The sequence below is a fragment of the Macaca thibetana genome, chromosome 7, assembly GCF_024542745.1.
Source record: "Macaca thibetana thibetana isolate TM-01 chromosome 7, ASM2454274v1, whole genome shotgun sequence".
Lineage (NCBI taxonomy): Eukaryota > Metazoa > Chordata > Mammalia > Primates > Cercopithecidae > Macaca > Macaca thibetana.
In genome coordinates, this window is record NC_065584.1 from 150,408,807 (window position 1) to 150,424,798 (window position 15,992).

Here is a 15,992-nt window from a genome sequence, read left to right on the forward strand (position 1 = left end):
GCTCCCAGTGCCATGTCCTTTCCATGTCATCACAGCTGCCTGCCTCTGCTGCAGATGCCCTATCTGTTAGACTGAGGGGTCCTTAACCACATAGAGCCACTCTGGGCCCCTGGGTTGAGGTGACCCAGAGGGTCACCAAGTTGGCTACTCTGCAGTAATTCCAGCCCCTTACCAAAAGAGGGTGGAGGCTGAGAGTGGTCTTGGGGTGTTGGCTTGATAGTGGTTGCCCTTGAGGCTGTACATCTGTGTTACTGTTGCTGGACCAGGTCTGTAGGCCGATGGTCATTCTCCACGGGACAGGGAAGAAAGGACTCGTAGATCTCTAGGGCATAGCCCTGGACAGTGAAAGCCATGCTTTTGTCCCTGAATGGGTATTATGGGAAGCTAGGAATCCTGAAATTCCCACTCCCACCATGGCCCTGCTCCCCACTGTTCTGTGTCTGTGGGCATGGGCACAGGTGGGTATCCAGAGGTATGCAGCATGAGCCTCTCAGACCTGTCCTCGGGGACTGTTCATCCTCACTTCTTGTTTCCCGCTCTGCCTGGTGTGAGTCTGGGCACATTAAGGGAGCTCCCATATGTATTATCTACACATAGGTGCAGAGACATCCTTGCCCAAGGGCCTGTGAGTATAAGAGGACATCTTGCCAACAGCCAGGGTTTTGCTGGAAGCTGTCAGGGAAGGTCCTGTCCAGAAGGGTGCACACCTACCATGAAGACCTACAGAACTCACTGTCCACAGAACACTGGCTGTGGCTGAAGTTTGGGTTCCACATCCCTTGTGTTGATTGAGATTGCAACAAATGGTTATGAGTGGGTACTGATGACATGGTTATGTTCACATTGTTAGGTAGTTATCTGAATAACAGTAGTTACTCTATAATATGCCAGTTGCACACCTTGTGTTGGTAGCATACTGCAGTGATTTGTGATAGGTGGTCTAGTTTTTTTCTTTTTTTTTTGAGATGGAGTCTTGCTCTGTCGTCAGGCTGGAGTGCAATGGCATGATCTCAGCTCACAGCAGCCTCCACTTCCTGGGTTCAAGCAATCCTCCTGCCTCAGCCTCCCAAGTAGCTGGGAATACAGGCGTGAGCCACCATGCCTGGCCTACAAGGTGGTCTGGTGTTTTGATTACATGCTGACATGTGGCAAAAGTGTCTACATGATTATAGGTGATAAAGCTAATACGTGATTACATGACTTGGTACCAGTTGGTTACAGGATGCAGGGGTATATGTTATAGTGAGTGATGCTGTGGGTTGGTTACACAGCACTTGGCTCCACATAACATGCTGGCTCCATTACATGCTTCACAGAGTGTTTACATGTACCATGGATCACAGGGTTGCTTTTAATGTATTGGCAGTCAGTTCTACATGGACCCTCCATGTGGGGGATGCAGTTCCTTCCTGGGCAGAGGTGAGGGTTAAATGAGAGGGCAGTGAGTGGGGGCTGGGGAATCAGGGGCCCGGTACCTTGGTGGGGCTGTTCCTGTCCAGAGTGCTGGCCTGGCTGGTGGCAGGCCCCCCACATGCCAGTGCGTGGTAGCTGGAATTGGAAAAGCAGTGGGCATGGCTGCTACTTTGAGACAAATCTGGGAAGAGAACAAGGTGCCACATACCATCATACCCCTGCCCCTGGTATGAGATACCCCCAGTACTAATGCTTGGGCTGGGAGCCTTGAGAGAGCCCGGCAAAGACAAACAGCCAAGTACCCCATCCCCCAAGCTTCCTGGCATCCACTACCCCTACCGAAATCTGGAGAGCCTGATTTGCTGCTTCCCTTATGCTGGTCCTCCCTGCAGCATGGCAGAATGCAGGATAGGCTCGCCAGTGCCAGGGCGGGGCACCATCAACTGGAGCCTGGATGGGGCATGTTGGCTTTGATAGCCTTACATGTTTCTGAGTCCCTATTTAGGGCTGGACTCCTGCTTCCTTCTAGGGTCACATCCTGGTAATGAGATCATAAAGAGAACCTCACTCCTCTTGACTCTGTTCTTCCCTCCTAAGGATTCCAGAACCTCTCCATAGGGCCAGGGAATACCAGAGGAATGGCATAGGAAACCCTAGCCAACCTTCTCAGTATAGTCATAGAAGAAAATCCCCAAATCTCCCGTGTGGGGGATGTCTGCTTGCTGTAGTGTGGCATGTAGACCAGGAGCTCCTTGAAGGCATGGTGTGCACTGGCCTGTCTCTGTCTACCCTGCAGTGCCTAGCATGAAGCTGGACATACAGAAGGCAATACTTAGCAGGAATGGGCTGAAGTGATTTGGGTTTTCTAAGCACAAGGTCCAGGAGGCTGCAGATGAGCCATGAGCCATGGAGCCACCTGGAGAGAGCTGTCACCTTGTGCCCACCCAGACGGGCCCAGCCTCGCATGGTCCATGACTATAGGGCAATTTCAGAGCATTTTGGCCTCTACTTTTTAGCCAAATATGAAGCAAAAAAACCTTTCTTATTTCCAAGGCAGCAGTCCAGGGTTCAGGGGAAAGGAAGGATATCGCCCAGCAGCCCCACCTTGACCCCACTCAGACTCCCAATTAAAATGCCTATTGGAGCTGTTAACCACATTCGTGGATGCACTGGGCTCTGGCACACTTGCCAGAGGGACATTGTTCAAACTTTCAGACCTCCCCCAAGTCAGGTAGTGTCCCCTTCCACTGTACTAATAGGGCCCTCTCTAACTGGGAACTGGGAAGGAGGGTTGTCCTGAGGCCTTCACCAGGGAAACAAATGGACAAGCTCTGGGCACTGGGCTCCAAGGTCTAGTGTCCTGAGGTGGTACAGGCATCAGGTTGGGGAGACGGTCCCCTGGAGAGCTTAGGAAAGTGACTGGTTAGTGTGGGTGACCCTGAGGCCGAAAGCTGGTGGGAAGGATAGGGAAGCTCTGGGAAAATGGGAGGAGGCTCCCAACCATAGCTGCTCAGAGCTAGGGACTCAGGAAACAATTTCCTCTTGGAACCCCAGATACCTTTTCTAGGTAGGCTCCTGCTCCCCATCCCCACTGTCACTCTAGGGGAGACTGAGCTACATCCAGCCATAGCAGTCAACCCTACAGGTACAACCATTCCTGGGGTGTGTGTGTGGAGGGGAAGAGGAGGAAGGACAGGAGCATGGCCCTTACCTGAGAGGGAGTAGTCGGTGCTGGTCATCCTCATGGCAGGTGTGTAGGAGACGCGGGGAGCCAGGTCTCGGCCCTTCTCTTTCTGCCGCCGCCGATGCCAGGCAAATAGGCCCAGCAGCACCACAATGAGGAATAACAGGAGCATGATGCCTGTGACAGCACCCACCGAGTGCCGCTCTGCACCCAGTGCTGGGCTGATCTTGGTGTAGGGATTCAGCTCCTCCATCATGAGGGCAGCTGCGGGCAGAGGGAGGGCCTGAGCCTGGGGCTGGCCTGCTTGCACTTCAGGTCTCCTGGGCCCGGGCTCAGATGCCCGTAACCCCTCTAATGTTAGGAGACCTGGTTCTGGCCTTGGCCTGATTTCCTCAGTCTCTACGTGACTACCCCCAGCCCTCACTGTGCCTTCGTCCCTAAAGGGGTGGGAGTCCCAGGGTCATGACAAGGAGCAGTTGTGACTGTGGATGTGAAACAATAACAAATATTATTTTACTGTATTCCAAAAATGAGTTAACAGATATTAATTTATTTACTCTTCAGCAGCCCTATGAAGGGATTAGTATTTTCCTTTCACAGATGAAAAAACCAATTTTACCAAAGGTTAGGTAATGTGCCCAAGATTATATAACCTGTAATTGGTGGAGTCAGGAGAAATTGAACACAGCTCCTCTCCCTGCTTCCTAATTGTGTGGCTCAGAGTCCCTGGTTTGCTCGTTTGTAACATGGGGACAATAGCCCCACCCTCCCCAGTCATTGTGAGCACCAAATGATAGACTGGCAAGGAAAGCTCTAAGTACTGTGCTATTATTTCCAGGTTTACTGCCCGCAGCACCCCTCTTGGTGATGTATGTGAGGGCTGCCCCTGCCTTCCATGCTGATGCTTAGTCTAGGGGGCTGTCCTGCCAGGCCCGCAGTGTCTGGACTTCTTGACTGTTGGCTACTGGCTGAACTGAGCTGGCCAACATCACTAGGGAGGTAAATGTGCTGCATTATCGTTCTCAGTGATTTATCCTCAGAATGCAACGGAAATCTGTCTTTTGGCTCCTTTTCTGTAATGTGGATAATTGAGAGTCCATTTTCATCCCCCATGTAGAACCAACATGTTTGTAGCACATTATATAACAAAGCCAGCATTTATTGGAGTGTTCACTTATGGGCCAGGCACCATGCTGAGTCCTTTACTCATACTGTCTCAACTTGATTCTCACAGCCTGACCTTGGGACTCCATCCCCTTTAGGCCCTATGAGGTGTTGTCCGACTGTAGGGCTAGAGCCCAGGTTGAGCCCCTTTGGGCTCCTCAGCCTTCAGAGTAACCTTGTGTTATGGGGGAAGACGATTAATCTACTCTTCCCACTTTGCACGTGGAGTAACAGGCCTAGCAAAATCAAATAACCTACCCAAGGACACCTAGCAGGTAAGGCAGAACTAGAACTTGGCAGATATTCTAACTTGGTCTGGTGACCTTTCCATAGTACTAGCTTGTGGCTACCCTTGCTTGGCTCATGGGAAACTTGCCAAGGGCAAGCCTGGGGAGGCTGTGACTGAGAGACTGCCTGCTCCTTATGCCTCTCCAGCTCTTGGAGCCTCTGCAGCCCACCCTATTCCTGCTGTCCTCACAAATGTGAATAAAGGGAGGTGTCATCAAATCCAGCTGTTCCAGTTGGAATCTCCCTAGAGCCTCCATAGGGCCCTTTCCACAGAGCCCAGGGGCTCTGCCACCTGTGTATTACCTTGGTCACACCTGATTCCTTTGAAGCCAGGGCTGCAGTAACAGGTGCCGGTGACATGGTCACAGGTGGAGTTGTTCATGCACTCACATAGCTGCTGACACCCATAGCCAAAGGTTCCTGGAGCACATCCTGTGTGGCACAAAGAGTTAGGGTAGAGGACCCACTCACTCTCCACCCCTCCCATTCCATGTGTAGACAGCTATGGCAATAAGCCTGTTCTGCCTCCCACCGAGTGAAGCCTATTCCCTTAGCTCCTGTTGTGCTTTGGCTAGATACTTGGGGGTGGACAGAGCATTTATAGCACTGAGTGGGGGACACAGGGACAGAGGAGGAGAGAGCAGGGCCCACTCACCCCTACTTCCTCCTCATGCAACACATTTCAGCAGTATCTTCCACCTGCCAGGCCCTAATCTGAGTGCCATAGGGACTTTAAAGAATAATAAAAAAAGATCTGCCTCCCACTATTCTCTCATTACCTGCTATGACCTCTGCCCTGCCCTAAATGCCCCCCATCTCCTCCCAACTGACGGGAGAAATTCTTCAAACAATAATGTAGGCATGACATTCCTCAGCAGTTTTCCTTGGAAGTTGCCCCCAAAGTCAAGGGACCAAGGGGTACAGAGCCCTGAGTGAGTGGACCTTGAAGCGGGAGGCATCCTCTGCAGGAGGCTGGAGCCCAGTAGCATCACCCAGGATCAGGGGTCAGGACAGCTTACTCTGCTCACAGTGTTGCCCGGTGAAGCCTGTGCGGCAGGTGCACTTGCCACTGATGTGGTCACAGCTGGCGCCATTCTGACACTGGCATACACGCCCACAGTCCTTCCCAAAAAATGCTGCTGGGCAGCCTAGAGAAACAGGATTTCCAGTGATGAGAGTTGCTGCTGGGTGAGGATAAGGGGTGCAGCGGGAACCAGACCTGTCTTCTGTCTCTTTTTGCTGAGCATGGGATGAAGACTAGTGAGGCCCTGCACCAGAGCTGTCTCCCTGCTCAGGATCTTCATGCTGAAGGGGCAGGGGCTAGATGATCTTTGCCTTTTCAAGAGAGAGGGGATGTGGAACCACAGGCCAGGCTAGGGTCTCCTTCCTGTGTGGCCACAGGCTGCTCCTCCCCACTCTGGGCCCCACTGTCCAAGGAGGGTCTGGTCTTGGTGATTGCTGGGGTACCTTGCAGCCCCGACCTTCCAGGACTTTGGGCTTGTCAGTCCCCTGAATCCAGTCAGGTCTGGAGCTGCCCCTGCAGAGCTCCTCAGTTCTCATGGGGGCAGGAGTCAGGTACTAATCCTGGGGCCGCCTTCCTTCTTCCCTCCCTGCTGGTCTGGACAATGCCGACACTGGCCAGTAGGCCGCAGCATGGGATTCTAAGTGGCTGGGAGGCCAGGAGGTGGGGCTTACGCTGTGTGCAGAAGAGTCCAGTCCAGCCAGGGGTGCAGTGGCAGGCCCCGTCCTCGGCGCTGCAGCTCGCCCCGTTGTGGCAGCTGCATGTGTGGAAGCAGGCAGGGCCCCAGAACCCGGGTGGGCAAGCTGGGATGTGGGTGAAATGCAGAGGGTGAGGGGAAGGCAGAGAGGGGCAGATGGAGAGGGAGAAGAAGGGGGAGTACACGTCAGAGCCAAGATGCCAGGATGGACCTGGCTGACATTTCCTGGCTTTCAGTGGCTTCACACATTGTTCCCAGAATTCCTGCACTTAACCTCTTGGCTTAGTTACCCAAGATTCCCATTAAGCCCAGATTCTCTACCCACTCTCCAAGTGTTTGATGCTGACTCAGCAGGGCTCTGAGGGCCCCTGAGCCTCCCCTCTCAGGGGACTGATTTGGAGCATGCGGGTAAACACTGTGGTTTGCCATGTATGTACTGTGTGTGCTTCCCCACGAGAATGGGGACTTTCCTAGGGCAGGAGCTCTCTCCTCTCAGTTGGTGAGCTCCTGACAGCGGAGCCTATGTCTCCTCATCAGAATGGAAATCCCCTCAGCCATCTTACTAGGACCTCCCGGAGGGTACTGGCTAGGTCTCACCCATCAGACAAGGAGCTCCACAGGGTCTCTGTCCTTAGTTTGGGGGCTTCTGGAGAGAGGCTGTTCCCTTCACATCAGATTGGTGCGCTTTACATGAACAGCCTCTAGGACATCATTCACATGGGCCACCCAGAGGGCACCGTACTCTCCTGAAGTGGCTGCCCTGGCCTCATCTCACTTCCCTACTCCCAAACTCAAGCATGCCGTTGCCCCTCCTCTTCCCCATCCAAACTCAGGGGCTACTCCTTGCCCAGGTGCTAATGGAGTATTGAGCCTCAGAATTCATAGCATTAATGGTACTATCAACAATATCAATACCTTTGATACCAGTAGTTAATACCAATGATCATTTCTAATAATCCATCATGTTAGCTATAGAGCTAAATGGGGCTCGTTCCTACATGCAGATTTCATCCCTCGAAGTGGAGGCACCAGGACAGAGAGGTTTTGGGCAAGAAAGGGAGAATTTTTGGGCCTGACTCCAGGTAAGGGCATTCCCAGGTAGTAGCAACTTACCCTGTGAGCAGTCCTTGCCAATCCATCCAGGAAAGCACTGACAGGAGCCATCGATAGGGCTGCAGGTCCCATTGTTGGCACAGGAGCAAAGCTGGGCACAGTCCTGCCCAAAGTGTCCTCCAGCACACACTGTGGGCACAGGGCAGCCTGGCACCCATCCTCCCACCTGTGTTCCTCTGACCTCCACCCACAGCCTCATCCCTAGAAGTTCCCAAGCCACAGCCACGATCACCCAGGGGTCATGGATCTGGATGGAAACCGTGCCCACCTTGGTACCCTCGTCACCCTTCTCCATTTGCACATAAATGAGTTGCCCCTCTCATGCCTACAGCTGCATTCTTCAGAAGGCTCTATTATGATTGCCTTTAAGAACAGCCTGAGGCCCATGGAGGTAGAATCACCTGACTTAGGCCTCACAGATGAGAAGTGGGAGGCTGAGCACTATACTTCTGGACTCACAGTCCAGTGCTCCCTGTGCTGTTCCACAGCCTTCTGCTTCCATTACTACTTTCACCAACATCACAGATTCCACAACCACAAGGGTAGAGAATGTGTACAGCTGGACAGAGAGGGATAAATGCTGTGTGGCAGGCCTGCCTGCGGTTTGACTGTTAAAGGACCAGCCCTGAGTGTCTGTCCCTGCCCGCCTCTTTCCTCTGACCTGTTGCTCAAGCCTCTCAGCTCAGCATCCTCCTCAGAAAAGCCCTCCTGAGTTCAGAAGGCCCTCTCCACCACTGGTATTTCCAATTTGAGTCACTTGGAGGATTTTGGTCGCAGACTTTCCTGGAGGAGTCACTCCTTTGTCCCTGGAGGAAGAGCTGGTTTCCTCAGTCAGGCTGCAAAGCTCTTTTAGGACTAGGCTTGAGTATTCGTTGAGCACTTAACCTTTTATTTCCCCTTGCAATTCATGCCCCACCTGCTTCCTACAGCTGGAGCTCTCTAAAGCACAGCTTTCTTCATGGCACTCCTATGTCCTGCTCAGAGAGCCTCAGTGGGTTCCCATTGCCACAAAATAAAGTCGATCCTGGAGAGCAGCACAGAGGATGATGGGAATGTGTTGATTCTTGAAGATACATGACTTCCCCAGGGCCCAGGTCTCTCACATCTTGGGCTGAAACCCTCTGCTTTACACCACACTGCCTCATATTGGTAGTTCTTCCCCAGCCAGACTGTGGGCCACTAGTGGCTAGGATCTGCATCTACTCAGTGCCTCTCCTGGACATGATGTGGTAGTTGAGACAAATAATAAAGGCAGTACGGTGGACCAGACTCTCCAGTCCAAAGCCTTGAATTTAGGTCCAAGTTTTCTTTATGTATTCAACAAACATATACATGACACTTAAATGCACCAGACACTGTTCAATGTGCTTCACAAATACAGGCATACCTCAGAGATGTGGGTTTGGTTCTAGATCACTGCAAGTGAATATTGCAATAAAGCAAGTCACAAATGTTTTGGTTTCCCAGAGCATACAAAAGTTATGTTTACATTGTACTGTACTCTATTAAGTGTGCAATAGCTTTATGTCTAAACAATGTAAATGCCTTGATTAAAAAACACTTTATTGCAAAAAAAATGCTGACACAGACACAAAGTGTACACATAGTGTTGGAAACATGGCACCGACAGGCTTGCTTAAGGCAGGGTTGCCACAAACCTTTGGTTTTTTGTTTCAAGACAGAATCTCACTACGTTGCCCAGGCTGGAGTGCAGTGGTGCAATCTTGGCTCACTGCAACCTCTTCCTCCCAGGTTCAAGCGATTCTCCTGCCTCAGCCTCCCCAGGAGCTGGGATTATGGGCACGTGCCACCACGTCCGGCTAATTTTTGTATTTTTAGTAGAGACACGGTTTCACCATGTTGGCCAGGCTGGTCTCGAACTCCTGACCCTCAAGGAGTCCACCCACCTTGGCCTCCCAAAGTGCTAGGATTACAGATGTGAACCACTGCACCCAGCCAAACCTTTAATTTGTAAAAAACAAGAAGATGCAGTTTCTGTGAAGCACAATAAAACAAGGTATGCCTGTATTTAGTTCACTTAATCTTGGAATACTCTTATTATGTAGTCTCATTATTATGCCCTATCATTAACTCTGCTTTATAGATGAGAAACTGAGGCAGGTTAAGTAACTTGCCCAAGGTCACACAACTAGGAAGTTGTACCGCTTGCTGGCTAAGTGCCTTTGAGCAAACCACAACACCTGTCCTAGTCTGTGTTTCCTCATCTTTGAGGTGGGAATGGGAGCCCTCACCGACTGTCCTAGGGCCATGGTTAGTAGCTGTGGCAGGCTGGCTGATTTGGGGCCCTGTGCTTCCCCTGGCAGAAACCTTAGTTCCCTTCCAGGAAGTTCTGTTGCCAAGAGGGTGACATGCATCTCACCTGTTTGCAGCTCAAGCTCCAGCTTTTTGAAAAGCAGGCTGCCCAGCCTCTTTCCTACCTCTGGGAGGTACTTGATTTGGGGAACCCAACCCCAAGTCCTGGCCCTCTGTGGGGAGTAGGGTGTCAGTGCTGCTCCCCCTACCCTACCTGCAAAACGAACTCTGAGCTTCTCTAACAAGACAGTCTTATCTTTGAAGTCTTTCTCACATATATGAGGCCAAGAAATTTACCCACAGAACTGCTAATACGATCAATCTAATCCATTAATTGGTTGACTTCTTAGCTGAATCAAGAGTAAGGCAAAGAGAGGGGCAGTGGACAGAAGGGGGGCTGGTGAAAAGAAAACATCTGGTTAGATTTAATCTATGTTTAATGATTCTGCATAAGCAGTGTCTATAATTTGTAACTCGCTGGAAAGCCAGTCATTAGAAAGTGTCAGTTCAATTTTTTACAAGGTTTGAGACTTAACCAGGGCAGTTGCCATTAATAGCAAACTCTATTAGATCTATATGTGGGAAATACTCATTAGGCCAGTGGGCGATAAATCAGACAACGCAGCATCTGAGAGTTACTCCTCGGGCTGCATGGGTCCTAATTTAGACCTAGACTATCTGTATTGATGGCTGAGTCTCCTATGTTTAATAAGTAAACTTCGACATGTCAGGTTATGATTAAACCATCCTAGGAGGGCTGCAAGTAAATGAAACTGTCACATATGTTTCCCTGGGGCTCAAACTTCTCAGGACCTCAAAGCATCATGTAGTAAACTTTCTACTCAAACATATTAACAGCCCACACACTTGCAAAAATAGCCCAGCTCAGTAGTGATTATTCATCAAAAGAATGGGTTCCCCTGGGAGGTAGTGAGCGCTCAGTCAACAAGTATTTAAGCAGAGTCCAGATGAGATTTCTTGCATAGATGACCTTGAAGTTGCTTTTAGTCCTAAGTTTAACAGAGTGCAAGTTCTGTAACCTTGTGTTCAAACCTGTTCTGAAGGCCTCAGCCTACCTTCTAACCCCCATTGCCCACCCCCAGCTACCATATCCATCAGCTGTTCCCTGTAGCATGCCCATGTCTCTATGCTTTGCCTAAGCTGCTTCCTCTACACAGAATGCTTTTCTTCCTTTTCCACCTTTCAAGCTAAGGCCCAGCTGAAGTCCTGCATGGTCCATGGAGCCTTCCCCCAAATCTATACTGTCTCGTCCTAAGAAAGCCAGGGATGGCAATAGGCAATGATGTGTGGAGGCAGCTCCCACCTTCTCACTGGTTGTTCAATATTTGGGAATTTTGTGAATGATGTTAAATCATTGGTACCTTGAAATCAGCCATGGTAGGAATATTTATATTTTTAAAATCTGCAGATGTTACAGATCAGGGTTTTTCCCCCACACAGAACTGGCAGGGCAGAACACCAATGCAAATAAGCTTTATATTGCTTTTCAACTCCTGCTGAGTGGTAGCAGTTCTTGGAGTTGGTATTGTGAAGGATTCTGAGGTCAAATCAGGAAAGCAGGTGGGGAGGGATTAGGGATGGTGGCCTGAATATGACAGGGAGAAGGGCTTGGAAGTTGCCATCTCCAGCCCAAGCCAGAGCCAACTCCTCTGTACTCCCACAGCATTCTCTGCCCTTTACCTTTGGCACTCGGCACAGACCACATGGTGCCACTTCTGATGTAGATCTCCTCTATGCTTATGTCACTTTTCATCCCTTTAGCATGCATATTGGAATCAGAATTTGTTTCTGCCACTTGCTAGCTACGAAATCACAGATAAAGCATTTCACCTCTAAGCCTGTTAACTGCGTTAGGGCCTTTGTCTCATGCCATGTGGGGCAGTTCTCATAAAGGCAGCCCAAGTCCTGAAGAGGGAAGGAGCTACCTTTACAGAGTATGATGAAAATCCCTAAGCCCTTCCTTCCCTGCCACTTTCCTTCCAAAACCTCTCACCTCCCTGCCCTGTACCATCCTACTGGAGACAGTACCTTGGTTGCAGAGAGCTCCAGAGAATCCTGGGAGGCACTCACAGATGCCGCTGACATGGTGGCAGGGCCCGCTGCTGTGCACACAGAGGGGGCATGGCTGGGCGCAGCTGTGGCCGTAGAACCCAGGGGCACAGACTGAGGGTAAAGGGAAGATGGTGGTCAGCAGCCCAATAGACCCCAGCCAGCCTAGCTACCCTTCCTGTTCCACACTTCTCAAAAACATAGGGAGACCTGCATCCTTCCCGCATCTTGGAGGGTGCATCCCTTTCTGCAGAAAAGAGCTGTGGTGTGGCCCTGTTTCCACTGAGTAGCTGGGCTGGCCCCCAAACCTGGGGACAGAGCAGCCAGTGCAGAGAGAGAGGAGACTAGAGGGAAGGAAGAGATGGGGGCTGATTTAAGAGCCCAGCCTCTGTCAGGCCAGGGCTAGTTCTAGTTGGGAGGGCTAGGGAGGATGAGCCCTCTGAATTTTTCGGGGTCAGGGGATCAGCCTTACTTCTCTGGCATAAGGGTCCTCGGAAGCCAGGGGCACACTCGCAGCTCCCATCCTCTGGGGAGCAGGAGCCTCCATTCTGACAGCTGCAGGAGACAGAGCAGTTGGGGCCCCAGCGGCCAGATGGACACGTGCTGTCACAGCGGATGCCTGTGGGCCAGAGGCAGACTCAGGTCAGTGGTAAGAGAGGTGAGGGCAGAGGGAAAAATGGAGGGAAGGGGGACAGTGCAGTATGAAGAGGTGGAGGCAGCATAGTGCATCCAGGAATGTAGAGGAGAAACTCAGCTGAGGCTTGGCTGGTCATGGAGGATTTCCAGGAAGAAGTGATGTCCAGAGTTTAAAAGTCAAGGAGGAATTGACCAAGCAAATGAAATTGTATGTACAAAGAGCAGGAGGCAGGAGAAAGAATCATGTCTTGAAAGAAATTGCAAATAGTGAGTGTGGTTGAACCACAAAGTGCAAAATGGGGTACGGCAAGAGATGAGATTGTGGGAGTAAGAAGGGACCAGATCACAAGGGCCTCTTCTGTATGGCATTCAAGAACAGGACCAGGAGAAACCAACTATGGGCAAGTAAGTGCCAGCTGGGAGTGAGCCATATGCCCACGCACATTAGCCCAGGAGCTACTGGTGCTGCTGGGTCCCTGCCAGCCCACCCAGGGAGGGGCTCAGAGAGTAGGTGGGGTCTCTGCAGATTCTTCTGACCAGACTCCTCAGCGCAGTATGTGTATCATTCATGCACACATACAATAGAAACCAGTGCTTTGCAAAAATTACATTTACTGTCACTATGTATGATGGACTCTGATGTTTTCTCTGTACTATGATGTATTCTATTTCAGTTTTTAAAATGCCAGTTGTAACCCAACAATTTGATTTAGTGAACCTCAGTTTGACAGTGGCCTATGGGGGAATGGATGGAATTTCTCAATAAGAAAAAGGAACAAAGTCTATAATAGTTTTTTTGGGCTCAGGTAGAGGAAATGTGTGTTAGGTTCCCTACAGCCTGAAGGCGAAGAAGGAATTTTAAAAGGCCTGAGGCTGGATGCCCCAACTCTGGGGTAGGTTTTCTTCCCAGGCAGAAAGGCTTCCATTCTGACATGCATTAGAGAAATGGAACATATGAGCCCAGGAGATTGGCTTGGCTTCAGAAGGTGAGTATCAGAGGCTCAGAGAGGGGCAGAATTAGTTGAAAAATCATGTCTAACTTGTTATAAGGACAGCGATTGTGGGAAAGAGAAAGAAAGAAAGGAGAAAGACACTTGTGCCCAGTGAACAGAGCCAGCCCTAGCAGCAGCATGAGAGCAGTGGGACCAATTTGGAGGCAGACTGGAATTGTACAAGCCCACCTGGGCTGTCGAGGAGAGGGGAGGGAGGGTGGAACCACTGGAGAGGGGAGAGGGAGGGGCATGCAACAGGCTTTACTCATCCTCCTGTTCCTCAGTCTAGCCCAGCATCTGCGCTCCCTCCCTGTAGTGTCTCAGTTTTGCAGTAGGGTAGAGGCTTCAGATGCCACTCTCTGGGAGATGGTTGCAGGTGGGTAGGTGGGGGGTGGGCGGGGGGCAAGTGGTTTCCTCCCCAGGGAATGGGATCTGGCAGCCATATTTTACCCATTGACAGGGGTCTCTCCCAGTGGTGTTTCAGGTGCCCAAGAGGTGAACCCTGGACAGGCATCATAGATTGACTAAAGGGAGTTTGGGAAAGTGGAAACCATAAAACTGTTCAAAGTTTTGGATCCATCTTCAAGTTTCTCCTTTTCCTGGGCATAACAAAGCTGTGATCTGCCATAAGGCTTTTTTTTTTTTTTTTTTTCTGAGACGGGGTCTCACTCTATCACCCAGGTGGGAGTACAGTCACCCAGGTGGGAGTGCAGTGGCATGATCTCAGCTCACAGCAATCTCTGCATCCCAAGTTCAAGCAATTCTCCTGCCTCAGCCTCCCGAGTAGCTGGGATTATAGGTGTGAGCCACCACAGCTGGCTAGCTTTTGTATTTTTACTAGAGACGGGGTTCCTCCATGTTGGCCAGGCTGGTCTTAAACTCCTGATCTCAAGTGATCTGCCCACCCCAGCCTCCCAAAGTGCTGGGATTACAGTCATGAGCCACTGCACCAGCCTAGGACTTCTTTTGCCTGTGGTTGTTGGAAACCCAAGATTCAGACCACAGGCCTAGGGACAGCTGTTCCTTGCACTGAGGTGGAGCTTTGCTGCCTACAGGGCCTCCAATTCCACTGCACACCAAGCACTCTGCCAGCTGACCAAGGCACATGTGTCACACATAGACACTGCTCTTTCCTGAAACTATAGGTATTACTGTGTTCATAAAACACAGATGTGAAAGCACCACTGAATTCATGGCAGCTGGTTGCTATTGTGTTTATCCTAGCCAATGGCCATTAAAAGTATAGCTACTCTCATTGTGGAATCCTTAGTGTTTTCATGTCACAAGCGGTCCTCGTTTATGGAGATTGAGAACCATGAGTGTACCATGTTTATTCTCAGACTGAAAGTGTCTGCAAAGTCCCACTGGGTTCTAGGACTTGGCAGTTATTATATTCTGGGCCTGTTTCCGTGGGAGTGGGGCTCCTGTTTGTGGTGGTTCTATATGTCCCAAGACCTTCTTGGAGCTTAAGACATGGGATCTAAGTGGAAAGAAGGGTCAAGTATTTCCTCATACGGAGTGCCCAGTTCCAGAAGCGACTTACTGATACGATCAAAGGGGCTGGCCTTGGCCTTGTGGGAGGCTCCCAGCTATAGTTTCTGAAGAAGCAGCTTCAGTTACCTTCCTGGGTCCCAGTTTTCCCCACAGTTGGATAGGGATAGTCTCCCTCAGAGGTCCTTTCCTTTCTTACTCTAGGGAATCCCCTTACTTTATTTTTCAGGAATCTTCCCCACCCCCACATCTATATTGGTGGGTAAACCTAGGCTAGGGATCCATACATGATGATCTCTGGTTCATGCAATGAAGCCAGTAGCCACTCAGCATCCCATATCCTTCAGGGTCCATTTCAGGTCCTTCAGGGTCCATTCTTTCCCCAGGAAGCTTTCTTGGATGTCTGCCCAGGGAGACAAGCATCTCTTTGATAACCAGCAGCATACAGCTTTGTCTGTACCTGTTACTTGAAAGCTTCATACACATGAGTCCTGTTTCCCCTGCCAGCAATGTGAAGACAGGGACCATGGCTTACTGACACTTCTGACTTTGCTTACCTAGGTGCTCCTCATGGACAGGATGCCATCTTGGTCATTTTTGCATCTTTGGTGCCCAGCACAGTGTTTGGCACACAGTAGGTACTCAGAAACTTTTGCTTTTTACCATTTACTGCTGAGTTTGGTAATTGCTTGAGTCAATAAATGCTAGTTGATTGAATAAATGGTTCCCCCTTAAGATACAATCCTGAGTCTCTCATCCTATTGGCCCCAATGTCCTGAGACCCCAGACAACTCCTTTTCCTTATCTGTGGCATGAGAAGGTTGGAGGAGATAAAGTCTCCCCCACTTTAAGGGGAAAAATCATGAATGGTTATAGGCCAACTTCTTCCAGTTTATTTCAATAAACATTTAATAAGCACGTATTATGTGCAGGGCAAGATGAATAAGACAAAATGCCAGTTATCAGTAAGCCTATGGCTTATGAGGGTAAAGGGAAGACATGAGCACATCTCCGGGCAGCCCCAAACCTGTGCCGAGCCAAGGAATGAGCAATGTGCCAGGGACTGGGAGATTAGGCACAGATTTTTCTTGAGGCAGAGGTGAGTGGGGA

The 15,992-nt window shown here is 50.4% G+C and overlaps 1 protein-coding gene across 8 annotated transcripts in view; it reads right to left on the reverse strand.

The window, feature by feature from the left end:
- MEGF11 (multiple EGF like domains 11) overlaps positions 1–15,992 on the reverse strand; it is a 379,715-nt gene that overhangs the window by 15,402 nt on the left and 348,321 nt on the right. For 4 of the 8 annotated variants that reach the window (XM_050795919.1, XM_050795918.1, XM_050795922.1 and 1 more), the window contains exons 14-21: positions 12,236–12,382; positions 11,743–11,877; positions 7,381–7,509; positions 6,245–6,373; positions 5,569–5,697; positions 4,853–4,981; positions 3,125–3,361; positions 1,476–1,594 (exon numbers count right to left, since the gene is read on the reverse strand). In XM_050795919.1, the coding sequence (XP_050651876.1) occupies positions 1,476–1,594; positions 3,125–3,361; positions 4,853–4,981; positions 5,569–5,697; positions 6,245–6,373; positions 7,381–7,509; positions 11,743–11,877; positions 12,236–12,382 (1,154 nt within the window). The remainder of the gene's footprint in view (positions 1–1,475; positions 1,595–3,124; positions 3,362–4,852; positions 4,982–5,568; positions 5,698–6,244; positions 6,374–7,380; positions 7,510–11,742; positions 11,878–12,235; positions 12,383–15,992) is intronic. The other 4 variants (XM_050795920.1, XM_050795926.1, XM_050795924.1 and 1 more) reach the window with 1 other exon arrangement.